This window comes from Plodia interpunctella, chromosome 9 (genome assembly GCF_027563975.2).
Source record: "Plodia interpunctella isolate USDA-ARS_2022_Savannah chromosome 9, ilPloInte3.2, whole genome shotgun sequence".
Lineage (NCBI taxonomy): Eukaryota > Metazoa > Arthropoda > Insecta > Lepidoptera > Pyralidae > Plodia > Plodia interpunctella.
The window spans coordinates 9,697,749-9,724,140 of NC_071302.1; the positions used below are offsets into that span (position 1 = coordinate 9,697,749).

A 26,392-nucleotide genomic window follows, 5' to 3' on the forward strand; every position below is an offset into this window, starting at 1 on the left:
TAATCTAGCCGCCAAACAGCAGTGCTTGCATTGCGTTCCAGTTTGAAGAGGCAGTGTGATTACTTACAGGGTACTGTAGCAAAAGACCCTAGACGTGCTATAGACAATAAAGTCGACAACGCGCGTGTTGCAGAATTTGTGGCTTTAGTGGAGTTCATAGGCTGCGGTGACCACATCCCATCCCCCAAATACCGTATTATAGTATAAAATATTGTAACATTTGATAATACTCACGACACGTTTCAGGGTGGCGGGGCAATGACCTGTATCCATAACACTGTTAAGTGTAAGCGTGCCCATGGCCAAGCGAAACCTGGTGCTGCTACTAGTCTCCAGCATCTTTCTATTGACACAGGGCCTCATGGCTGGTAAGCAATTGTTCATAAAGGTAGCTTGATTTACGATAGACTTCATGCTAATGTTTGAAGCCGATTCAATAGAATTGGAGGTAGAAATATGGTACATATATCTCCAAAGAAACACAAGGAATGGACGCGTCAAATAAGTCACCATAATAATGTTGTCATTATAATCATCGAGCATAGATAACTTATAATCTCTATTATTAAGAACCTCATCTTTCTTTTGATGTCGGTTAAAAATTTAGGCGGGGTCGTAAATCAGAAATAAATATTCAAGTCACTATATTAACTGATCTACTCCATTCCCAGTGCGATCTGCGTGTTCTGGTTCTGGTTATTCTTCGTCCAAGAGTGTCCAAAGTTCGCATTATTGAAGGACAGCGAAGGACGCGCCACCGATTACTGAAAGCTATTCACCGATTCAACAATAAGCAAAGAGAGGTGGAAGAGATATTACGATTTGTGAAACAAAAAGAGGCTAATAAAGTCCTTGGGGAATCCATAAGAGCCTTTGTACCTATAATATTTATAGGTTTACAAAGCAACCAACTTACTTACCTACGCTGGGCTCAAGGATAAGGTGCTAAGCATTCATATTTTGTCAATGAACTGTTGTAGTCAGGAGGTTTACGTGAGTTCTAAGGGAAGAAACTTAAGTACCTATTTGGTGAATTGTTTCAATTAAGTTCGTAACCTTTATTTTATTTTCTCATTGCAGAAAATATAGGTTCATGGAAGTAGAAATCGAAGGTTACACTCTTTCTTCATAATTTTGGACGAAATTTTCAGACTTTTCGATTTTGCCTTTAGATTCATCTTAGATTACTAAATGATCTAAGTTATGCATTGAAAACGGCGCACCGGGTCCCTTCTAAATCTATGCATTGAAAATATATTGAAGTAACCTCTATACGTAACGTTCATGCCTTTATGTCAAAGTAAACTATACCTACCATAGAAATAGTAAACTATACATTAGGCACTCTGTCAAATAAAATAAATAAATGTCAGAAATCGTACACAAATGATAATCAGAAAGAAATAATTACATATAATTTAGATCCTTGTGATCCATTGTGAAATTGGAGCTCATATCGCTTCAGGACTAGATGGAGCCGACTGTCTTGCCCCTTGACGCTGCATTGGACAGAGTTGGTAAATTACAAAAGCTTATATTTAATCCTTCTTTCTTTTCGAGTGTGTTAATTGCTAACACTAGTCCAGAGTCGCTAAAAAGCATGACTCTTACGATTACCTACCTCGTCTTGGTAAGTAATAGCTTAAACACATTTTTACTTAGTAACAAATATCTTTTCAAACCCCATGATAAATAAAAGCGAGCTATGCCCTGTGAAGTTGCCAGAAAGGTAATTTCCCGCCATTTCCCCTGGCAAACTGTGGCTTCCAGATAGCCAACACGACATGACTCAGCTGAATGTCACCGATGTGGGTGCACCATCGAACAGCCTCAAGCATACTGACTCTCCAACCTTTTAACGTTATTTAGGTATAGATTTACAAGTAGGTATTAGTGAGTTAAGTATTCCCACCAACTGACTTCATTCGAACACTCACTCAGACACGATGTCTCACGCAATCTTAAATAAATAAATATATTAGGATAAATCACACAGATTGAGCTAGCCCCAAAGTAGGTTCGAGACTTGTGTTATAGGATACTAACTCAAGGGTACTATATTTTATAACAAATACATATATAGATAAACATCCAAGACCCGGGCCAACCAGAAAAAGATAATTTTCCATCATGACCCGACCGGGGATCGAACCCGGGACCTCTCTTCAGTGGCAAGCACTTTACCACTTCGCCGAGGTCGTCTTGAATATGTAAAACTTAGCTGTTACTATCGCCAGGTTTTGGGCTGTACAGCTGCATGCTGTTGGTGCTAACAGGCATGATCATCATATCGTTCTCGTTCGTGGTGTACAGCAACACCGTCCTCATCCCACTCAGCTCCTGCGAGCTGAACACCAACATCGCGCAGCGGGGTTTGATGGCAGCCATGCCTTCTTTAGGCAAGTAATGATCATTCTTTATCTTCTCATTTGTGGGTCAACTACCGAGACCCATTTTTGTTAGTATTCTTTTTCATAACTTAAAATTATACGTACGAGGTAACATCAGCTACACTACAATTTGTAAACTAGATTTCGAGGTTGCTACCATACGAAAAATTGAACAGTGTCACGGTATAATAATTAAATATCATAGACAAAAGGATGCTATGATGAATGGTTGTATATTCTGTCTGTAAACTTAGCTTTAAAATTGACTGTCTATTTTTCAGGATCCATAGTCGGTGCCATATTTTGGGGATACTTGGGAGACACTAAAGGCCGGCGCAAGATGCTGCTCATCTCCTTGCTGCTGGGGGCTGGGTTGAATGCTCTCTCCAGTATTTCCCTCAACTGGATCATGCTCATCGTCATACAGAGCGTATCCTCTGTGCTGTAAGTTTGAAGAGTTCTATTAGACCAAAAGACCACAAATGAGAAAGACTTGATCAAAAATATAGTGATTGGATTTTAACTGCCCGAAATAAAAAGTATAATACACCAAATGTACCTTGAACACTGAAAATAATAAAAAGAAGAACTCGTAGATCCTCTGTCCAACAGTGGCCTATTAGGCACATTCATCTTATGTACATATTAATGTAACTATTATTGACAAAACCTTACGTTGGGCGTGCGTATTGCTATAGTTTTAAGATACAGTGTACAGGCAAAAAAAAAATGACAGCCGAATCTTCCAAATTTTAAGGAGTTTTACGCATACTCCGGGCTTACGGCGTCATAGCATAGCCCCGAACACAAACATGCGGAGATGAGGACAGGCAGTGTTAATGAAATATATATATTATAATCAGCACTCGGATCACTATCATAACCTGTTTTGATATACCTTTTGACTATGTACATTATGTACTTTTATATATTATTAGAAAGAAAAAAAAACATTGTAAGAAACAATAATGGTAAGCCGATCTGGCATGATAGGGACCAACACTGTTCAAATGAGTTTCTTTCGGCATTTCTTCTCAGCAGTGGTCGTTCCGAAATGCCAGTAGTTTGTAGCTTGTGAGAAATAACTATAAATATTGACGAGAAAAAGTGCCTGTGAAGGTCTAATTTCTGGATAAATGATTTGAATTTTGAATTTGAATTTGAATTGGAATTTGAAATAGCCCCATGTCTGCTAATGATCAGTCTTTCCACCAGTGTGTCGGGCCAATATCCACTCTCCATGACTCTGCTGAGCGAATGTGTGCCGTTGGATAAGCGGAACTTAGTTCTAATCTTAGTCACCAGTATTTTCCTCTTCTCCCAAGGCTTAATGGCAGGTGAGATCACATGTATTTATTTCTATCTCCCTCTTAATTTAAAAATAACCGGTCAAGTGTGTGTCGGGCCACGTACAGTGTAGGGTTGACATGGATAATAAGAAGTAGGTCTAAATATGTCCATATACTTAGTTGTTCGAAGTTTTATAGTACAGTACAGTTGGTCGTCTTTACTCTTAAACTTTTAAAGCCAACTTAATTGTGATAGTTTTCTGTCTTTCTACAGTAGCGTTCCCTAACCAGGGTACCACCAACCAGAGAATCGCGTCAACTATACTTTTATTTAATGTATCTACATATTTTTTTTCAGAAATGCGTATAAAAAGTAGGGGAGGCTTTTTTTCCAGAAGTGAAACTTGTCCAGACCGGATTTGTCTTACAATCTGTTATTTTATTTTCAGTTATTGCGATCCCCATAGCTCCCCTTGGGTTCTCATACTATATGCCTTTTCTGGGTATACACTGGACACCATGGCGGGCTATAGCCTTGGTCTACTCCATACCCAGCGTCGTCAGCCTCGTATGGTTGTTTTTCATGCAAGACAGCCCGAAATTTGTGCTTGAGAACGACCAAGCAGAACGGGCGTTGAAAATATTGCAATCGATATATAAGGTCAACAATTTGGGGTCAAAGAAAACGTTAGAAGTGTGTATATTTTAATTTATTATATATATATCTGTACTAGCGACCGCTCGAGATTTCCTACGTTTTGCCGGTATTTTTTAAGCAACATAATCTACTTATTTCTAAACTAGTATAGGTATCTTTATGTAAAATTGTAGATTTTGAATTCGTTACAAACGTTGAACAGGTAGACGTCAAAGTCATATCAGATGCATTGAGGCGAGTTGAATGATATCTAACACCTGTATTAACAATAACATATTCAGAAGAATAGAAGACGTAAGGAAGGAACATATATAACATAAGATACAACAGACTCTGGAACCGGGAAGAAAAATAACAGAGAGAAAAATATATCAAGTTTCGTTTCTTGCAGGTTGCAGCGGTGGTAAGAAAACGACAAAGTGAAATGGTCAACCAGAAACTGTCGCTCTTGGAGAAACTCAAGCCGTTTATCAGACCGCCACTCAGGAGAAAAATTATAATAATTACAACGCTCTACGCCTTCCAATTGTATAGTATGCGTAGATAATCTACTTTTAAATGTCATAGCACCTTTGTACCGCAGCGCTCGCACTCGGCAAGATGACGTTCATTTTGAAAGTGTGCTTTATGCGTCCACTGAAGTCATAATTTACATTGTTAAGGCAAGAGCTGAGCACTAATTTGTTGTCAATATAAAGTATGTCTACAGTGGACGTTTTAAAGTTCACTTTTAATGGACGTCTTGCCAGGGGGAGCGGTAAGAATAAGGCCGGTGCAGACTGCAGACCCGAAGCGTATGCAGTCAGGATTGCATGGATTTGTAAAGAGTGCAATGCACGCAAACAACCATAATTCCATAAAATACTGTTTATCTAAATTTTATCGAAATCCGTCAACTATATTTTGTTCGTGGCTTTATAACGACCGTATATTAAAATCTTCGCTCGTTTGAACGATTATTAAAAAATCATCTTTATGCTTTTAAATAAATTACTTATATTTTTATTATATCTTGCAATATGCTGGTGTAATTTGCAGTATGTGGCCATTCAAGGTATGGCTTCCAACGATAGCGAACCAGATGATGTCAATCATTGAGACAGGAAAAGGGTCAGACCTGACGCTGTGCCGCATCATTCGCCTGAGCTTCAAAGACCCGTCAAGTGACGTAAGTTTACTCGTGGCATGTGGTTCCGTCCTAGAATAGGACCACTCCTATGAAGCAAATAAGTGACATACATCCTAGTCAACAATACTCATAGATAGTAAATCACAGCCATCATTTTTTTTCAAAATGTTAAGGTTAATTATTATGCTGAAATGTGGAGATGAGAGAAAGAAGTGAGCGGTTTAGCACCAGAGGGTTGAAGGTAAGAGCCAATTTTGAATTTCGTAACCGAATGTCAAAAACGGAAGCCTAACAGATTCGTCTCGCCCGTATGACATTATTCCGAAAAAATATTGTATTATTTAATAACAGCTCATCTAATGTTTACATCAATTGCAGATGTGCACAAAATTCTCGTTACATATCTATCTAATGAAATACTCAAACCGTCCCACATGCCGAATGTTTATTAATTGGTCTTTAAAATCACACTGATGTTCTTAAAATCATTTGATAGACACCACAGTGGTAAAATTCTATACAAACACTATCTTCTTTGTGTATATCAAAGCTCTCCAACGATTCTGTTTGAGTGTCGTCCGTTTATTTATTTTCGCAAGCAGGTGTTGTAACACGGTCACAGCTTCATCGGTGGCCAATTTTAAAACGTCTCTAGGGGTAAGAGAGTAGGTGCTTCAAGGTGTAAGGACAAACACTATGAGAAGCAGCTAAATTTGGTTGACTATGTTTCCAGGATTGCAGTCTAAACACAACAGCACTATCACTGGTGATGACCGTGTGCGCCGTCCAGTCTCTAGCAAACTTGACATTTACTCCCGTTAGTAATTTTTTAAAGTTTTTCAGGTTTATTTACTTAGTGATGTAACGTTCCGTATAACAACATAGAAAAAAACAAGCATCACTACACAATACGCATTCGGTCTGCGTTTTCGGTCTGCGTCTCCTCCCATTTAAGCATTTCCGAGGAACGGGAATGAGAAGGAAACATTACTAGATTTGAAAGTGCGTGCCAAGAACAGCACATCACTATTTAGGTTCTATTAAGTGACCTGGCCCGGCTTCGCACCAGGTCATTTATGTACATGTATTTAAACTTTCGGGAGTAAATTGTCTAAATAATAGCAAAAACTGCATCAAAATCCGTTGCGTGGTTCAAAGAAAGGTTAGAAACAGACAGACGCTGAGGGCAACTTTGTGTTATTTTTATACTAATATGTAGTGATGTTAGTAATACACCCTTTATTTTCAGTTCCTAAACCGAGTAGGCCGTCGGAACATGGTCATCATGATCACGTCATTTTGCGGCATCAGCGGCATCTTCGTCAACATCATGCCTCACGCCATCACCAGCTTCCTCTTGTTCACCATACAGCTGATCGGCATGATCTGCATGGGATACTATACGGCTATTGCTGTCTCTGTCTTCCCTACGGCGTACCGGTAAGCAAATGCTCCACGCCACCTCCAACTTGGAGAGAGAGACGGTTATTGGCGTGTCAAGTCTTCTATATATATAGCCGGCTATAGCCGTCTCTCTATCTCTTGCTTTTATACTCCCGGTTTTATTCTTGGCTGTCACGCCTTGCTTTGGATTGCGGAAAGATAAAAAGTTTTTGGATTGATTTGAAGTCCGCAATCCACCTCGGATATCTGATGTCACTCTCTTTAGCCCGGAATAGCATATAGGCTACTTATCCCGGAGAAAGGTTCTTATCTCGTGGTATAATTATCTAACAATTTATCTTCTGCGCGCAAGCCAAGACAATTTATTGTTTATTATTTACCTATTTATGACTCAGCAGTACTCAGCAAGGGCTTCTCTCTTCTCCTTTCACGATGCTTTGTTTTTACAGCTACTTTTGTATAGTAATGCATTTCTGTTCCTTTAGAGCGATGGGTGTGACCATCGCGGTCACAGGAAACCGTATCAGCATGTTCTTCGCGATCCAGATCCTGAACTACATGTTGAAGCACTTCTGTGAAGTCGGCTTCTTCATTTTTTGTATTCTTTTCACCTGTTAGTATGATCTGTGTTTCTTTTCTACATTTTTTCCCCCTATCGTCAATTTTAGTAACCAAACTTACCTGACCTGTCACAAAACAATTTTCTTTTCTTTTTAAAACAACGAGACAGATAAAGTAATCTATATCTCTCACTGGGTAGACAGAGTCAAAGGCCGCAAAACCTGAAGTTCACGTTTAGCTTCCTAGCGGGTTTATTGATGGATGAGAAAATTGTCACAGGTTGCCAGCCCATCGCCTATTAGAGGAATCTTCAGTTAATGACCTATCCCTTGATGGACTTTTACCTCGATATCACAGTAAAGTTAAATTTGTTACCTCCTAATATTATCAGAATAGCAAATATGCCTTCCAGTTTTGCTACTCTTAGAATATCAGGCGCTAACAATATACCGATTACGCTAGCATACTCTTAATATGAGTAGTGTGTACAATAAACACCGAAAAATATTGGTTCTACAAAATCAACTTGCTTATTTAACTAAGTTTACTTTTATCTTAAAAATAGCCTGTACCTACCAGAAATAAAACACTTATTTAACAATTACGGACTTATCGTTAGCACTCCCTTCTAGTTAACCATAGGGTGGTAGGATTCAAGATACAATGTTTTTCATTCAATTTTCCTATTTCTAGCATCATCGCTTATAACATTGCTGCTACCGGACGACAGAATATCGATGACACCAAGAACCTCAATAGTACATTCAGTGTTCGGTTTAAAGCCCCCTAATAATAATTGAAATCCACACCAACAACGGATTGATATGTAACACCACATTAAGGCAATAGAACTATCAAATTGACGATCTCCATGCGGTAATCATCTCGCCTTTTGGAGGTTCGTTCGAGTTTGGTTATTCGTTATTTTAATGACCAGGTATTTTGTTTGCGGCTCTGGTTGGACTTTGCCCGTTTCTGTGTTTGTGTCCATTGGCCCACGATATAAGTATGCTTATTGTGGGCCGTTGTAATTTTCTGTTGTGATTCCGATTATGAATAAACTAGCATAATATGTACTAGAAATTATTCATATCAAGGAATATACATACGTACTTATTTACCTTTGTAAATATATTGTTTTAAGTGCATGTGAATGTACACTTTCTATAAAGTATTGTTGTTTAAATATACTCTTTAATTAAAATTTACCATATTTTTATTTTTATATTAATTCTGCTTATTAAAAAAATGCTTAATTACATAGACTTTATGTACAGAACGCTTTCAAAAATTCTGATATTCGAAATAAAAAATGTATCAAATTTAGTGGTTTAGCCGTGAAAGCGAACAGACAGACTTTCGCATTTACATTAATATGGATATCACATTGTATTATCATAGAAATCAGTAATTGTTTATCAAAGAATCTAATTACATGTTTATCGTAAGCAAACAAACATTAATTTGCAATGACAGTTTTTTTTATACGACTATCCGAAGAAATTAAGTTCATATTTGTATCTATGTATGCTTCTAATATTATGTGAGCTTCTTTATTCCATTATACTCGTAATTCTTAAACGCCTTATTACCCCAGGTGATATTAAAACATCTTATATATTAATTCCAAGTAATACCTGTTTAGAAGTACCTATTCACCTAGAGCCTCAGGGTCATGACACCTTTCAAATTAAGTAAACAGAATCTTTATCTCAATATGCCGTAAACCAAGTACGTCCCCTGCAAGAACACGCGTGATAAGGATTAGCAATCAACAAGCGGACGTTGTTGCATGTCTGTTTATTAGTAGTGATTTATTAATCACATATATAATTACTTGGATACTCTTGTATATCAACTCAAACGCCTCAAAAGTATGGCGTAAGGTGCTGTGTTTTTAGAAAATAAGACTTATAATTAATTATTTTTTTAGTCAATTTGTGAATTAATTGTTTTTTGAATAGTGTAGTGAATTGTTTTGTGATTTAAAATGTCTGGAAGGGAACAAATAGGAGAAAAAGTGCCCTTTGAGGTGGCAATGGACAAAACAGGTAAAACTTTTTTGTTTCATGTCCTATCTATCCGTCTGTTAAATACTACAAGTTTTTGTTTTTATTGATTTAATTTAATTATCAGTACAATTCGTTTTGGATAATTGTTAGGTTCTCTTTATGCGAACTGCTTAACAGATTTCTATTTATATAAATTGTAGTTATACTACGACAAAATATATTTGTATTCTTATTGGCTTTTGAGGCTTCCTCGATTCTGTATAATGCATCAGGAAAAGTCAGTTTAAATGGTGCGCCAGATGATATCCCGAGCTCTAACAGAATCACATACTATGTATAGATGAGAGGATAGATTATTTTCCCACGGGAATCGTACTTTTTTCCGGAGTGAAAGGTTATGTCCTTCTCCGTACTTCAAATGCGAAATTTCAAAAAGATTAAAAGCGTGAAGCTACTTATAATACTACTTAGTCGATCGCCGCGAACTTAGTCCTCGCAAACACAATATATTTTTACAAAATTGTGAATATTTCAAAAACTACTTAACCGATTTTGTTGCCCTACGAACTTAAAAATTCTATTGACAGATCCTACATGCCTTTTAAATTTCATCAAAATCAGACCAACGGTTTGAAAGCTATCGCGTTACAAAACATACATACATTAGATATGTAAAAAAAAATGTATTTTTGCCCCAAGTAGAATTGTAGACCTCGCTCGCTTCGCTTGCTCGGTCAATTACTTTGAATTAATTAATATATAATGCAAATTCACACATACACAAAGATTTTGACATAGATTTTTGTTCCGAACCAAATTTTTATATAATAGTTCAATGAATCCGATTCCAGGTTTCGGCCTTTACAATCTGCTGCTGACGAGTCTGGCCGGGCTGGTCATCATCTCGTTCGGCTGCATCGTGTACGGCAGCACGATCATCGTACCGTCCAGCGCTTGCGAGCTCGAGACCACGCCGACTCAGCAGGGGCTTCTGGCGTCCGCACCCATCATCGGTAAGTAAGCAACACAATACATATGTGGCATGTGGTTCCGTCTTAGAATAAGACCACTCAATAACCAAACGTGGATGTTGTGGGGATACATAGTGTAGGCAGCTGATAGGCAAGAAAAGCATTCCCAAGAAGGGTTATAAGGTCACAGCCGAATATAAATATTTTTGTTACTTTTTACGTAAGTCTGACCTAAGTGTGTTTATAATCTCGGCGAAGCCAAACCACAGCGAGTTTTGTTATGAAACAGCGCCATCTATGTACACAGATAATAACTCAAACTGCTCTATATTTCTGGTCCTATTTCACCATTTTATCCCTGGAGTTGTGTGTTGATAAAGTAAGTAGTTTAACTATTATAATTCTGGGGAAACTACTTACTATTTAAATCTAGGATCTTGTAGGTTCTACATATTATAGCCGTTTTACAAGATTTCCTCGAAATTAAAAAAGAGTACTAGTAAGAAAAATTAAAAAAAAAAACATTCTACATTCCATTAGTCTCACAAATGTTCTCGTTAATTTTAGAATTGTTATCTCTTTTCTTTTATTGCACTTGCAATAACTTTTTGAACAATAATTACGAAAACGATTTCTACGGAACTCTTCAATCGATCACAAATCCGTGGTCAACTAGGTTGTACTATGACTGCTACCGACAACGCGTGGTTTCCTTCTTTACTACATATACTACTGAGCTACAATTGAGGATACAAATTAAATTGAAAATAGGTTGCTGAATTTCACAATATAAAATTAACTTACGTTTTTATACTACTGAGCAAGCAAACAGACATGCGGCCAACCTGATGGGAAGTGGTCACCGCATCCTTTGAACCCCTGCAACACTAAGGTTTGACACACGCACGATACCTGGCGTGAAATATTATTTTCACGCACTCTTTGAACAATTCCATGTTGTAAACTCAAAGTCCAAGTTACTGATTGCTGATTACAGGTCATCAGGCCAGTATACGATATCGATGACGATGCTGAGCGAGAGCGTGCCCATGGCCAAGCGGAACTTGGTGGTGCTGCTGGTCACCAGTATCTTCCTGCTCGCCCAGGGCATCATGGCAGGTAGGTACGCTTTATTACCTGATGAATTATTTTATGTGGCGGAGTTGAATAAATTTGAATAGGAAATGAACATGTCTTATTTTGGTCACTGAATCTAGTATCCATGTCATTGTGTGCAGATTTCCAAATTTCCCTTTTGATTGCTCGCTATCGTAAAATAATTACGCCGCGACGTGTCACGTAATGCAAGATACGCGAAAATTGATATATGTAATCGGTATATGGGTGTCATTGTTAACTTGTTCCAGTGTTAGCGATCCCCATAATACCACTGTCGTTCTCCTACGAGATGCCAGTCCTGGGCATCTACTGGAACTCCTGGCGGACGCTTATGCTGGTCTACTGCGCGCCCAGTTTGCTCTGCGCTTGTTGGCTCTTCTTCATGCAGGTATATATCATATAACAACCGGAGTTAACGTAAATGCTCCTATTACCGCCAGTTTTAGCTGTCTTATGATTCACTTTTAAAAAATTGATATAAGCTGTTATGTTAGGAAAGATGTTATAATTTATAATTAATCTCAACGAAGTATTCTTTGCAATTCAGTACTTAAATTCAATATTCAATAACACAATAGTTACTAAATAATTATTTAATCCAAAAGAGTAGTTGATTCTATTACCGACCCATAGAATGCGGCAAGATTCTATTACCGATTTTTCTACTTCTTTTACCGACCGCTACGAAGTTGTCACTTCTTCTATACTATTAAATAAAATAAAAAAACGTTTTTAAGGTATTTATTATATAATAACAATAGTTATGAGATCAACATTATTACAATATGAACATAATTATTTATTGCAACGCTTAGAGCACTTATTTTTTGTTATTTTAATTAATAAAAAATATAATCAGCCTCAGAAAACAGTCTTCATATAATTAAATGCTTACTTTTTAATTACCTACATACTAATTAAATATTATAAATCAGTAACAAAAATATTTTTACCTGTAATACAATCACAAAATACCTTTATAATAGGTACACACATTTATAATTCGCTCAATACAGAAGCCGACCCCAAGATGCTTGGGATTAATAAGGCTAGGAGAAGAGAGAAGAGAGAGAGACAGTAATCAACGTTTGCAAATTCAAATAAAGTAGTTTTAAAAAATATTATCAGATTCAGAGTCAGATGGAAAAATAATATGTCGTTTATACGAAACAGTTTTTGGTACATGTAACTCATCATTATCAGATGATGATGTATTTGGAAGAACTCTAGCTGATGTTGAAGCATAACCTGAATGTATTGCATTTTTAGTTTTCACTTTGTAATTATTTTGTCGTGGGATTAATACTGAGTCAGATTCAGATTCTGAACTTGACGTCGTATTACGACGTATTTCCAACGCTTTTGATGTATTATGTTTTCTCACACTTGTTGGTTTAGACACAGCTCCCATATTTTTCCTTTCTTTTGCCTTCCTAAGATCTGCTTGTTTCTTTTCTCTTTCTATTTTATTTCTTTGTAATTTTTCTTTCCGTATTTTTTTCTTTTCTTCTTCCTGTGCTTTTTTCTCTTCTGCTTTTTTCTGGTATTCCATGAACTCATCTGATATTGCAACAGTTGGTGTAATTTTTTTGGAAACTCTTTTATTTGATTTAGTGTCAACTTTAGGAAAGAATAGAGCATTTTTAAAAGGAGTTGTAAGATTGAGCTCTTTTGGTTTAAACCTTGAATGACTAGAATTTTGGATTGACTTACATGGCGTTTCATTATTAACTGTAGTGAACAATGTGTCGTCACTATGACTTTTATTCAGTAGTAGCATAGGTTCATCACTAAAGTTTTTATTGGATTGTTTAGGAGTTGATGTTCTTGCATTGTGATCTTCACTAGAAGAGTTAAATACTCTTTGACGCAATCAGTTGAAGTAGTAATTGTTTTGGGGGGTATCTCATTAACATATTCCAAAAGATTCGATTCAGGCTGAGTGCTCAATAAAGATATGGTATCCGATTCTTTAGATATAATTGGAGATAGCAATTCGTCCATGGGAAACATTAAAACATTATTAGAAACGGTATTAAAACGGTTTGGAACAAGACATCCACTTGCACTGACTTCATAAGTCAACGTCTCTTCTTCACCAATATTGTTGACAAGCGTGGTATCACCCAATTCTAAATTGTTATCGAAAGTTTGTTGTAAAGGTGTATTGTCGATAGGATTAATATCCCTCCAAAACTCAAATAATTTTTTGTATGTCTCATCGCCATTCCATACCGATCCCGATTTTTGGAACATTAGGAGAACTTCAGGTGATAAGCGACGTTCAAACTGCTGTTTAAACTTTTCTGTATCGTCGACAGATTTCTCATTGCCTGTAACAGTACTCGATCCATGGCTACTAATATCATCTGCATTGTCTCCACTTTCTTCACTTGTTGCATTAGCGTTTTTTGTCAAAAGTTTATCATAATTTACATTATCAGGTCCAAAGGGATATAATCCACAACATTGGAATCCATTCTTAATTGTTTGTGATACAAGAGTCTTTTTTAAGCAAATATCCACTTGAGGTGCAAAATCTATTCGTCTTAATTTTGCAAAGTTGTTTTGAACTCTAAAATCATGAACAACGGTTCTCCAAGTTCCTTTCACGGGTCTGAATACAGAAACGTCTAAGGGTTGAAGAACATGCGTTGCATTAGGTAATAATGCTATTAGGATTATTCCCTTTTCTTTGCAAAAAACTGTCAGAGGGAGTGATATATGAGAAGTGTGACCGTCGAGAAATAAAGCTACAGGAAATTGTATGTTATGCTGAATCAGCCAGGGATAAAAGCAATTGGCAACGTACTCATAAAATGCGGCCATATTCATCCATCCTGACTCAGTGTGACCGATACCCCATCCAGATGGTACAGTTGGAACAATGTTTTTTGGTAAACGCTTGTATGGATATAAGACCATGGGAGGTGCTATTGCAGCATCTGCAGACACATTTACTAGCACTGTTAAACACTCCTTTTCGTCATTGGCCACTCTACTATATACTTTCTTGCTGCCTCTTCGGACAAGAACTTGTTTTCCTTTCGGACACAAAAAGAATCCGGTCTCATCACAATTAAAAATCCGACTAGGATCTTCCAAAACATCAAGAAGGTTATTTTGTTCAAAATAACTATGTACTCGATTGAACCATGCTCTTACAGCTTCCTCTGTAATATGTGAACGGCTTGTAGGCAAATTCTGAGTAATTCGCCTTGAAATGGTAGGATGCCTCGCCATAAACTTAAGAAACCATGCTTTTCCGGGAACACCATCTTTAAAAGGATTAGAGCGATTTAAGTTTTCCACCAATTTTGCTACTGTTTCCAACAATTGATCCTTAGTTACAGGAAAACCTGACTTCCCGAGATAAAAAATCCAGTCTACCAGTCTTTTTTCTTCCTCCTTCGTTAAAACTGTTTGTTTTCCACAATGTTCATTTATATATTTATTATTTCTCTTGTCACGCAGAGTTGTCCTCGGTATGCCATAGGTTTTTGAAGCTTCGTATATGCTGGTACCTTCATTTATAGCTAGAAGCGCAGCTTCTAGTTGAGCAGAGGCGTACTGCTTGCGCTTCTGCGGCTCCATGATTCTATAAAAGAACACAATATTTTTAAAGAGATATAGAATTTAATTCTTCGAAAGAAGCTTTAAAAAGTTACATAGCCCCATTCCGTCCCGCCTTTTTTATTTGATTTGAAAACATATTAAATACAGCCAATGCCATGAAGCCGTGAATGAAACTGGATAGCAAATATTATTTTACATTAATAATATGTCCTGTGACAAAATCTCTCAAAACGTCACGTATGCAAAAAATAAGCCAATTTGTTCAAAAATATACATTTTGTTTTTGTGTACTGTAATATTACCAAAAATATCGCCACAACTGTGAGTCGGTAATAGAATCAAGTATGAAGGTTACAATATTCTATTAGCGACCAATAAAATTAATAATAAACAGATAAAATATCCGCTTTATGGAATACTGTTAAATTCGATCTCATTGCTATATTATTTCTTTTAATGTCAGTTAGTCTTTAATTCAGATAATATCAGTTATTTTAGTATAATATCATTATAATAATAGGGATATTGTCTAACGTTGAATCGAGTTTTACACAAAAACTTTAAGAAATAGCTTTGTCGTTAATAGATCTAAAGAAGTAAAATAATTTTAAGAATTGAACAAGAAAAAAATCAAATCAAATGAGGTAGTTTATAATAGATAATTTTTTTTAAAACTTTAATGTTCTCAAAATTTAACAACGCCATGGGTTGTTATTAGAATCAAGTTTTGAAATTTGGATTCTATTACCACCTTAAATTAAAACATGATTTTATAACACAAAAACCAATAAAAAGTATTATTATTAAGAGTTAGTTTAGATAACGAATATATACGTTACAGTTGTAATGTGATAGCAAGAAGGCAAATCCATTTTTAGTGTGTTATTTTCCTTAAGTAATATTTAGGTGTACTTACGTGGCTGGAGACGCGACACTATGAAACGTGCGTCCGCTTCGGGCGCGTCCCACTTACTGTCAAATTACTTTTTTCACTGGCTATTTAAACACACAAACTTTACTCTTTTTGTTGTCCAACAAAAATACGTTACTAATTTTTAAGGTATGACTTTTCTGGAACCCTATATTATGTCTAATATGAGTGATTTAAAAATTAGATCGTTAATAGAGTACACATTTTAGGGGGTCGTTAATAGGAGCTTTTACGTTACCTTTCATACGCCTTCGCCTAACGTTCTACGGCTGTCAGCGCTTTGACCATCTTCTGGAACTCCTCGCGGACGCTGACGCTGGTCTACTTAGCGCCCAGTTGCTGTGTGCGTACTATTTCATGGCACAGTGAATTATTCACTGAATATCTATGAAAAATTTAATATCTATATATATTTTCTTCATGTAGCTATTTATTATATACGTATACTACGCGTATGCGTCTAGGCGACAGATGGCGACCATATAAGTACCTGTGTTTGATGCGCTTACAACAATAGCCTGATATAATACAGATTCGAGGATATAGATTCTGCTAAGTGCTTTATTAAGAATGTCGTCAAATGGCATATTTTTTTATAAGATACCATATTCGAAAAACCTTCCTACTTTCTCCCGTCGCTACTGATTCTAATGTTTTCATTTAGGGGTATTATTTTTGCAGGAAAGTCCAAAGTATGCCTTGGCGAAGGGCGACGAAGCAGAAACCCTCAGGATACTGAACGTCATATATAAATTGAACAACAGGAAATCTTCGGAAGAATATCAGGTATCTTCAATAACTGTGTAAGGTCTTTTGTTGCGTTAACTATTCGAATTAATTGTCTCGTAACAATAACTAGGAATAACTGGATGGAGTTACAAGTACAACACAATTCAATTTTAAAGTTTGTTTTCAAGTTGCTTTTTTTATAGTTTCCAAAGCACTGCAAAGGGCAAAGAAAATACATCCATTTGTGCGGGTGGAGTTATCGGCATCAGATGCACTATTTATAAAATTAATCCATATGGTATATGGTGTTTATTTTTAGGTGAAAGGTATAGTTGCCGAAGGAAGTTCGGAGAAGGCGTCAACTAAAGACCAGGTGGTGCCACTATTCAAGGTGCCTCTCCTCAAGTATACTATCATCATGACCACATTGTCCGTTTTTCATCAGTAAGTTATTAGTTTGTTTCTAATAAAATTATTGTACGAAAAATACGTATCTACTTAGTAATTTAATTTATATAAATTTCAGTTAGGTATTCTGTAAGTAATTAAAATTAAAAAAACTCAGCTATCTTGTCTATGTTTGCAAAGACGGTTGATATTAATTCACAGCGAATGTTCAAAATTTTAAAGTTTATTTTCTACGCGGTAATTCGGCTTTGCGGCGTCACAGCCAAAGAATAGTACAAGAATAAAACCTGGAACATGTAAGGAGGAGAAGAAAGAGAGCCCATAATTATATATTTCAAACTAAGCAAACACAGATAACCTAAAATAAACAAATCAATTTCGTTTTCAGAATAACAGCATTTGGAATATGGCTGCCGACCATAGCCAATCAATACGTCCGCTTGCTGGAGACCGGGGAAGGAGCCGATCTGACGATATGTGGAATAATCAACACTGAACTCGAGATTGTTCCTGACGTAAGTTATTTTGTGCTATTACGATTTTCTCATGTTCGCATGTTCCTTTCAGGGCGGTGATTCCGTGAAGCTCAACGCGTAAAAAACCTTAAAATTTTGAGGACTCGGCTGTGATTTTAAAACCGGGCGCCTGCCTGACGTCAACTCTCCTTGGGAATCCAATTGTTGCATATTTTCATAAACTATGTGTCCCTTAGTTGCCCCGTACGACATCCACGGCAGGATATGAGTTGTCCTATTCTAGTTCTATTTCTTTTCAGCCTGATGCTACTCCTTGCGCGCTGAATGTAACATCTCTACTCATAGTGTTGGTGGTCGGTGTCATGCAGTCTTGTTTCAATTTGATTATCAGCGCAGTAAGTAATATTTACAACAAATGTAAATATGAGCTCAATAAACGTGAGACCAATAATTAAGTAATTTGTTTTTTTTTTCAATAGTACACTTCGACATACCTTTGCAGAACCTTAGTTACTGCCCGAGTTTTCCTCGTAATATTTATTAATTTAATGTTTTATTTATTTATTACATTAATTATAATTGTCATTGAGCAGTACCAAAATAGTACTACTGGCCGAAATTAGTCTATAGTGCCATTAACGTCCGAACTTTTTCCCGTGACAAAACGTAGCTCACATTTTAAAACACTACACCCGCGCTTTGTAAATCGGCAGTAGATTTAGTTTTAACAAAATTTTACACGTCAACAAGTGATGTACTTATATAATCCTAAGTTGATTAAAGAATTTTGTCTTAGAATTCACGAGCTAGAAATTCAGTACCTACCTATCATCAAATGTGACTCCAGTTGGTGGACCGCGTGGGTCGTCGGAACACGGCGATGGCAATCACAGCGTTTTGCGGGACGTGCGGTATCCTGGTGAACCTGGTGCCCGGCGCGCTCGCCAGCCTGCTGCTGTTCGGGCTGTACCTCATGGCTATGATGGTGCTCGGGCTCTACACTGCCATCAGCGTGGCGCTCTTCCCCACACATCTGAGGTAAGCAAGTTCTGAGGTCAAGATTGAATAGGCAATATTCGAGCTTGCATCTTAGACATAGACATCATCTTCTGCTTCCCAAGAGGTCAAGCGCATTAAAATTTCAAATATAAGATTGGTAATTAATTTGATCTCTCCTATACTAATCCTAAGTTTGTTTATTTGTCACCTCTTACGTTTTATCTACTCAACCATAAAGTATCGTGATATCATAATCATGAAATACCTTCATCCCGGAAATCCTGCTCCCGTGGGAAATTCACGCGAGTAATAGTACATAATAAAGGCTGCAAATGTTAGACATTACATAAGAGAAGATATTTACAATACGTAATTAACAATCAAAAGCCGACATTTAATGATCAACGAGATTCGTACATACGACATTGCGCCAGGCGTCTTTGGATTTTGCTTATTCATTTTGCAGAGCGCTGGCCGTCTCGCTGACGATGACAGGCGGGCGCGTGTTCAGCTTCGCGTCCATCCAGATCCTCAACTATCTGCTCATCAATAACTGTGAAGTCGGCTTTTACGTCTACGCTTCAATTCTAGTTTGTAAGTACAATATTCTCTCCTAGTCCTCCCTGCATTGACGGCTGTGACGCCCGGGGTCAGCGTAAAAATTAAACCTTGTTGTTAATATATGCATATTTTATTTGAATATTCAGCTCCAATTTTATGGCCAACCCACCTACAACCTACCTGATATCCACCGTCTTTGGGAATGAATGGAATCAGCCGTCAAGGTCCTAACATATTCCTTGGTCGCCTTGTACGACATCCACGGGGGTTGTGGAGTGCTCTTCTTCTAGTGCGGGAACCACACGTAATTACAAGATTATGTTTCTATTTTAGAATAGGCGATGCTGAAGATTCTGGTCTGGGTCTGGGAGTGAAAAACACATGTTCTACGTTTTACTTTCCCCGCGCAGTTGTAAAAATCGTAATTGAAATGCTACAAATTGATGAACTCTTTAAACAGGGATAGCCAATCACTTAATTTATTAATATCTCAATTCCTCCAATAACTCCGCTATCTGTAATTATAGGTACATGTATTTATTAATGTACGGATTTTCTAAATCAATTTTCTTTAATTGCAGCATCCGCAATTGTTGCATCATTTTTGCCTGACGACCGACTGCTGCGGAAGCGATTGCTACAGCAGCAACAACAAAAACAAATTGAGAATCCGGTCCATGAAGAAGCCAGTGACAAATCATAACAGCATTGTTGAGTTAGACTGATTTATTGTTCTACGATATTGTTGAGTTAGACTGATTTATTGTTCTACGATAACTGCATCACGTACAGACAACCAGAAAATATTTTTGTAATTACAAAATAATGACTGATATTACCAAAAATATTCTTCAGTTGAGCTGTATGACCAATTTAATTTAATTTAACCTTTGTCTTATTCTTAATCTATAGCTTTAAGTATTTAATAAATTATTACTATTTTTTTACATCGTTAAAAATTCAATATAATTTTTTTTTTTTTTTAATATCTATAGCTACAATCTACATCACATTTTTTCACATTCTAAACTTCGTTTTAAATAGATTCATATTTATTTAAAAGGAAGACGACATCTTAGACCTCTTCTCTGACCCTTTATAGGTCTTTTGTTGTCATGTCTAAACTTTCCGTGATCATAGCTTAGAAATAATGATATTTCTAGCGTGTGGTTTTCTACGTCTGTCATCTGGCAGTAAATATGCTACTAAGGCTGAAGCTGAAACAAAAAATAATGTTTTCTTTAATTTTGTAAGGATAGACTAGTAGAACATTAGCTTATGAATAAGAAAAAGTTACATCTAAAATACATCTAAAACTTAAATGGCAACCCCTTGAAGGTCTAAGAAATCTATGGTAAAATCAACCCTATTAAAAATACAATAGGGTTACAATAGGGTTATTAGCGCAATGAAAAGAGCATACAAATTAGTATTGTCACCTCTGTTGGAATATTTAGTTCATTAATGTGTATGCGTCTACTGGCCAGTGAATCGAATGCCATTTATTGGTTTGGAAAAGTCGCGTGTTCCTAGTTGCATTCAGGCCTATGCTGTTAAGCCGTGGAGCCCCGGGTTAGAATGATTCGGCTGTCATTTTTACAACCAGCCGCCGACTGCCTGACTACAACCTTTTTTTGCTATTATTGTATATCAGCTAGCAAAGCACATGTTTGTTATTCCCCACGTACGAATTCCACGGACTACATATCTACAACATTGGTTGGAAAAGTAACTTAAAGTATACTTACAAGCGAAGATAGCGGAGTACACGTAGAAGCCCACTTCGCAGTAGTTCTCCAGTAAGTAGTTCAGGATCTGAACACTGGCGAAGGTGCAGATGCGGTCGGCGGTGATCGACAGGGCGATGGCCATGGCCCTGAAATTAAGGTTTATTTGCAATGTCTCTATCATCCTTTCGTAAAACAATCTTTTAAAAAAAAATCTTTTTTGAAGAATCGACTGTTTTTTGATCTATCTCCTGCCTAACCTACTCTGGACATGATGTATAAAGAATCAGGCTTGTTATCCCTACGACGTCCACAGATAGAAAAAGAAGATGAAGTAGTTGGTTACCTAAGTTGTGTTGGTATGATCGCGACAGAAATAGCAGTATATAACCCCAAGGTCAGCTGGCCGACCAGGTTAAGGACAAACAGCGCAGCACTGGCTATGGCATTAGGCACCAAATTGACCAGGATCCCTGCCAACCCGCAGATGGAAGTCACGATCATCACCATGTTACGGCGGCCCACCATGTCGACCAACTGAAAAACAAAAATGATGAAATCAAACATAGTATTATACAATAGCTGATGCTATGCAGACCTGCAAAAATGATTCTTTGCAGGTCAAAATCTGGTGAAACTTTTTGGACTGAACATATATCGTTCATTATCCCCATCCCGATATCTTATATATACTATACACTTATAGCCTAGTCTTAGCGATAATAGAGAGAAATGTCGCGCGTATTGACCTTGCTACAATTGCAACTGATCCATTAACTTTAGAATTTGGAACTATTTATTAACTAGTTATAGGATAATTTAAAAGTATTGATAAAATTCATTACAAGGCTAACAATCACGTTGGCTGCGCACTGGAACACTCCCACGATCAACACAAGCATCAATGCAGTCTCATTCAGCGCACACGGCACGGCATTAGGCTGTACAGAGGAATAACAGATAATGAGGAAAATCATTCCATGGAATTAGTAGGAGAACTCTGTATGTAGTACCTACTATTTCTATTATCCAATGACAGTGTCGCTGCTAAAGAAAACAGTTGAAGAAAGAAACCCTGGTCTACACTTTTTTCTTTTTTGTTGATGATTTATCAATTTGTGTGAAATGAAGAAGGGAAATTCATTTTAATGTTCTAGCAGCTACAAGAGGGTTTCTCAAACAAGACGAAGAAGCAAATTCTTACATCACTGGGGGTGACCAAGCTGAGCTCGATGATCTTGCAGAGGGTGAGCCCGTCGCTCTCCCCTGATTGCAAGATGGTCATGAACTGGTCCGCAATGCGGGGCAACCAGATGATGAACGGACCATTTCTGCAAATTAAGTAGTATTTTTTTATAGATTACAAGGATAATACGGATAAAATGATAATAGAGTATTAAATGAATACTTGTATATCTATAATACTAATATTATTAAAAAAATAAAAATCATAAATGCGTCTATCTTTCATAGCTAAACAGCTGTACCGATGTTGATGAAATTTGAAATAGATGTAGTTAATAGCCCGAGGTGAAGAATAGGCAACCGCGTAAGAAGAATGTTTTACAGTTGGAAAATGAGCAACGTCGTCATAATCACCACTGTCTTCAGCAGTGGTCTTCTGAACAGCGGCCGCATCTGCTCCTTTGCTGACAGTGAGGTTTGCTCGCCGTCGGGTCGAATCAGTCCTGCCACCTGAAAATTTTTATCATGAGAAAGACCAACATCAGACCTAGAATCTTATACGATCTTCAAGCAGGAGGAAAAACACAAATAACCTGAAGATAAATATCTAAATTACCTCAAGTTCATTTTTATTCTTGTTAATCTTGTGAATAACTTTCAATATCTTGATTGCGCCGAGTTCGTCACCGTTTACGAGGACAAATTTGGGGCTCTCCTTCATGCAGTATAGCCAGCAGAGACAGATCAGACTGGGGACGGAGTAGATCAGCAGGACCGTCCGCCAGGAGTTCCAGTAGATGTCAAGGGCAGGGAGGTGGTAGGAAAAAGGTAGACGCATTATGGGTATAGCGCTGGCTGGAATGATAAATAACTTAGCAGACAGATAGAGAGAAAGAGTTTCTGTAACAATTTAGTATTGAATTTCTTAGTAGTACTAAGTTTTGTTATCGATAAGCTATGTGAAAGAGAAGGCAAGCATAATTTCGATCTGAGATTAAGATCTGAAGTGTACAGCCCAAAGTTGGGAAGCAATAAGGGCATAATAGCTCTCAAATAAGAAAAAGAAGTCACACTACTTAGTTCGTTTGAAGTTTCAGCAAATATTTTCAAACAAAGTATGTTGTTATCTGTTGTAGTTTCGAAAATTTGAAAATGGTGGAATAATTATAAAATAAGTTGAGCATGTGCTTCAAGAAAACTATTTGAATTATATATATTACTACTGATATCACCGATTCGCCACTCCTCACTCAGATGCTGTTACCATAGATAAAATATATTTATTTTATCTATGGTTGTCACCGTCAACTAAGCATAGGTTTTTATACTCACCGGCCATAAGTCCCTGAGCGAGCATGAAGATGCTATTGACTAGTAACACCAACACGTTTCGCTTGGCCATCGGCACGCTCTCACTGAGCAGGGTCATGGAGATCACGTACTGGCCTGCTACCCTGGAATTATATACATAATGCATGGTAATAATATACTTGTAAATAGCGAAGCAGTACTGTGCAGATATAAATGGTGTAATAAATAGCGGGTGTGTTCCCATCCCGGCCAAGATTTTAAAAATATGAGAAAGAAGATGTCATAAATACAATCAAGTATTTAAAAATTATAATAGTAACATGCCTTGAGATAAGAATGATAAGGCTGCCGAATATTTAAATACCGCACGTACGCGAACGCGTACGTATATTTAAATATATTTCGTACCGTACAATTAAACTATAAAAAGAACGTACAGATAGACCTACTTCTTCTTTTTACCCCTTGCTTTATCCTAATTTGTTTCGGGTCCCTTAGTAATTTTGAGCCACTGCGTACGGTTGTGTGTTGTCTTTTCACTTGAATAGGTCGCTTTATTTATGGTTTGTGTCCAGGCTTCTGGAGGACGGCCACATTTTACTTTTAATTGCTAATTCATTGACAGTGAAAAGAGAGCAATGTCCGTGGAACCAGTGAGGAAATATCACACAAAAATTAAGCAAGAACATTGAACGACTCACATAGCAGTAGCTAGAAACTGAAGGATCATCAGCATGATCCAGTTCACAGATAGAGAAGCGAGGGCATTGACCGTGGATCCAAGGAAGAGAGACCACATCAGCATCTTGCGCCTGCCGCGCCGGTCCGCGAGGTAGCCCCAAGCTGCTGCTCCCATCACTGACCCTGGAAACAAAGGGAACACAATTTAAAAAGGATAGATAAATTTGCCATCCTTAATAAACTAATTTCTTGGCGTTTATGAAGTTTATTGGTGTGTTATCTAATCCTTTTTTCTGATTTCTTCATCATGCATAGAGTATCGGTGCTCTGGTTCCGCCCTTTCTCCTCCACTTCGCACGGTACACTTCGATATCCTTTGTTTATCAGTCCATTGGCGACCTCGCGAAAGTCATTTGACGGCCCCGGTGGCGCATTGGTAATGTGCTTGCCTGTGTACCGAGAGGTCCCGGGTTCGATCCCCTGTCGGGTCATAATGGAAAATGATCTTTTTCTGATTGGTCTGGGTCTTGGATGTTTATCTATATATGTATATGTTATAAAATATAGTATCGTTGAGTTAGTATCCCATAACACAAGTCTCGAACTTACTTTGGGGCTAGCTCAAAAAAGTGGAGCGCAAACCCAAGGTTTAGGATGGGTTTGCGCCGGACTGTTTGTAAATAAACTCGGTATCGGACGTAAACACATCTCTTCCTTGGATTTCCACTTGGGTGAAGCGCGGGTATTTACATGTCATCGTGCACAGATAGTGGTGGCATAGACACTACAATTCTTACTGACAACAGGAGCCGCGGCCATCAGCCCCTGCTGAGCGCTGGTGGTGTTGAGCTCGCAGACGCTAGATGGGATGATGATGGACGTGGCAGTGGAGATCCACATGAACGAGATAATGGTCATCCCGGCCAATGCTGTGAGGATGCCGCTGTACCAGCCGAAACCTGAAAAGCAAGTTTGGGAAACAAGGGACATAACACAAAAAAGCCGTTCAACTGACTAATACTGCTGAAATATTAATTAACATATTGTTATCAAAAATCACTTACCAGTTTGGTCCAAAGCAATTTCAAAAGGTACAGCTTTTCCATCTTTTATGCTTGGTGTCATTATGATTCGATTCCACAATATCACAAACTTTACTTACCAAAGCACCCACTAAGATATATAATAACAAAGTACTAAATTTCTATCCATCTAAATATAAAAAGACATGTTATCTGTGGTCCAAGTTCGCGGAGTTTTTTTAGAGAGGCGTTGCCGACTGTTATTTGTTTATGTCCAAAATATTGATATCAAAAGATTATTAAATTGTAAAATTATATGATCTCGGCTTTGTCGATATTCCTTATCGAAAGCCTATCTTTATTGCTTACCGAGATGCTTAAACTGTCCGATTAATAATACTAAGTTAAAATGTGGACAAGTCTTGTAAGGGAATGACTAAAAGTAGAATGTTTTAATGGAGCTAAGTCACTCACAATATCAAGCATCAGAGAAGAGAGAAATTTTCAACAGCTCACAGTTGATGAAGCAACCGGTAAAACGCTCAGCTGAGAAAAAGAGAGTTAGCCGTTTTAAAACAACATGATTTCTATACTGATGCCAAAGACTCGATGCATATGACTATTTGACGATAAAAGCCATATTAAAATCGTTAACTTATTAGTTTTTTAATATGATCTTGAATAAAACCTTCTTAATCATCATCAACATTTTCAGCCTACATCACCTCCCATTTTTCACTGACGTCACTTTGTTCGGTCCTGTGCCAGTCTCATCCATCGCTTTCTCGTGATCCTAACAATGTCATCTGACCAGCAGCTGGTGGTTTTACTAACTGGTCTCCCTGTCTCGGCCACCACTCTTCACTGCTTTGGCCCATCGATGGTTTTCTCTTCTAGCCAAGTGTCATGCCCTACTTTACATACTTTACGAATTTGACTGATACTCTACCGTGCGTCATATAGTATTTCCTATTGTAAAACATTACACAAATGACTGCAATAAAATATTGTATGGTGTGATAAATTCTTACAGGTTATTTTGGTTATCAAGCCGGCAGGAGGTAGATTGTGCAGTGGTGGTGGCGATAGTGGCAATCACAAAGCAATTAACTACGTATGTAAGTATATTTATTACATGCACCATCATATTTATATTTTTGTTCGGTTTATTCAAATTTTCAAATTCAAATTCCAAATTTCGAATTCTTTATTCAATTTAGGATGATATACATCACTTAATGACGACAAAAAAT

General features: G+C 37.3%; 4 protein-coding genes across 7 annotated transcripts; 2 read left to right on the forward strand and 2 right to left on the reverse strand.

Annotated features, from left to right (window-relative positions):
- The first annotated feature begins 1,118 nt into the window (after positions 1-1,118).
- LOC128672625 (solute carrier family 22 member 6-like) lies at positions 1,119-8,624 on the forward strand. 3 transcript variants are annotated; one of them, XM_053749890.2, is made up of 11 exons: positions 1,124-1,517; positions 2,238-2,399; positions 2,672-2,834; positions 3,606-3,727; positions 4,129-4,373; positions 4,729-4,865; positions 5,376-5,505; positions 6,200-6,283; positions 6,716-6,906; positions 7,356-7,483; positions 8,125-8,624. In XM_053749890.2, the coding sequence occupies exons 1-11, from the start codon at positions 1,472-1,474 to the stop codon at positions 8,229-8,231; spliced, it is 1,515 nt and encodes a 504-aa protein (XP_053605865.1). In that variant the 5' UTR covers positions 1,124-1,471; the 3' UTR covers positions 8,232-8,624. The 3 variants fall into 3 exon arrangements, with proteins under 3 accessions (XP_053605867.1, XP_053605865.1, XP_053605866.1); XM_053749891.1 differs by lacking the exon at positions 1,124-1,517 and adding an exon at positions 1,541-1,630; XM_053749892.2 differs by lacking the exon at positions 6,200-6,283 and having other exon boundaries at positions 1,119-1,517.
- Positions 8,625-9,190: 566 nt separating this feature from the next.
- LOC128672698 (uncharacterized) lies at positions 9,191-20,180 on the forward strand. The gene is made up of 11 exons (XM_053750000.1): positions 9,191-9,482; positions 10,295-10,460; positions 11,412-11,533; positions 11,782-11,921; positions 16,722-16,826; positions 17,089-17,213; positions 17,566-17,692; positions 17,953-18,048; positions 18,501-18,691; positions 19,119-19,246; positions 19,795-20,180. Exons 1-11 carry the CDS (start codon positions 9,422-9,424, stop codon positions 19,914-19,916), a joined length of 1,383 nt encoding a protein of 460 aa, XP_053605975.1. The 5' UTR covers positions 9,191-9,421; the 3' UTR covers positions 19,917-20,180.
- LOC128672256 (jerky protein homolog-like) lies at positions 13,195-16,263 on the reverse strand. Its single transcript, XM_053749288.2, has 2 exons — positions 16,026-16,263; positions 13,195-15,131 (listed from the first exon to the last, which is right to left on the reverse strand). The coding sequence occupies exon 2, from the start codon at positions 15,125-15,127 to the stop codon at positions 13,301-13,303; it is 1,827 nt and encodes a 608-aa protein (XP_053605263.1). The 5' UTR covers positions 15,128-15,131; positions 16,026-16,263; the 3' UTR covers positions 13,195-13,300.
- Positions 20,181-20,295: 115 nt separating the features above from the next.
- On the reverse strand, positions 20,296-26,252 carry LOC128672259 (solute carrier family 22 member 1-like). 2 transcript variants are annotated; one of them, XM_053749292.1, is made up of 11 exons: positions 25,182-26,252; positions 24,915-25,076; positions 24,138-24,300; positions 23,458-23,579; positions 22,742-22,980; positions 22,508-22,635; positions 22,145-22,271; positions 21,786-21,881; positions 21,287-21,477; positions 20,962-21,089; positions 20,296-20,430 (listed from the first exon to the last, which is right to left on the reverse strand). In XM_053749292.1, exons 1-11 carry the CDS (start codon positions 25,240-25,242, stop codon positions 20,348-20,350), a joined length of 1,500 nt encoding a protein of 499 aa, XP_053605267.1. In that variant the 5' UTR covers positions 25,243-26,252; the 3' UTR covers positions 20,296-20,347. The 2 variants fall into 2 exon arrangements, with proteins under 2 accessions (XP_053605267.1, XP_053605268.1); XM_053749293.1 differs by lacking the exon at positions 21,786-21,881.
- Positions 26,253-26,392: the final 140 nt, after the last annotated feature.

Coding starts and splice junctions, on each gene's coding strand:
- LOC128672625 (XM_053749890.2), top strand. CDS start 1,472: ATGGAGCCGACTGTCTTGCCCCTTGACGCTGCATTGGACAGAGTTG. Junction 2,400..2,671: donor GGCAGCCATGCCTTCTTTAG/GCAAGTAATGAT, acceptor TCTATTTTTCAG/GATCCATAGTCGGTGCCATA. Junction 6,907..7,355: donor GTCTTCCCTACGGCGTACCG/GTAAGCAAATGC, acceptor CTGTTCCTTTAG/AGCGATGGGTGTGACCATCG.
- LOC128672698 (XM_053750000.1), top strand. CDS start 9,422: ATGTCTGGAAGGGAACAAATAGGAGAAAAAGTGCCCTTTGAGGTGGCA. Junction 9,483..10,294: donor GGTGGCAATGGACAAAACAG/GTAAAACTTTTT, acceptor ATCCGATTCCAG/GTTTCGGCCTTTACAATCTG. Junction 17,214..17,565: donor ACATTGTCCGTTTTTCATCA/GTAAGTTATTAG, acceptor TTTCGTTTTCAG/AATAACAGCATTTGGAATAT.
- LOC128672256 (XM_053749288.2), bottom strand. CDS start 15,127: ATGGAGCCGCAGAAGCGCAAGCAGTACGCCTCTGCTCAACTAGAAGCT.
- LOC128672259 (XM_053749292.1), bottom strand. CDS start 25,242: ATGACACCAAGCATAAAAGATGGAAAAGCTGTACCTTTTGAAATTGCT. Junction 25,077..25,181: donor AATTGCTTTGGACCAAACTG/GTAAGTGATTTT, acceptor CTTGCTTTTCAG/GTTTCGGCTGGTACAGCGGC. Junction 21,090..21,286: donor ATCATACCAACACAACTTAG/GTAACCAACTAC, acceptor CCTTAATTTCAG/GGCCATGGCCATCGCCCTGT.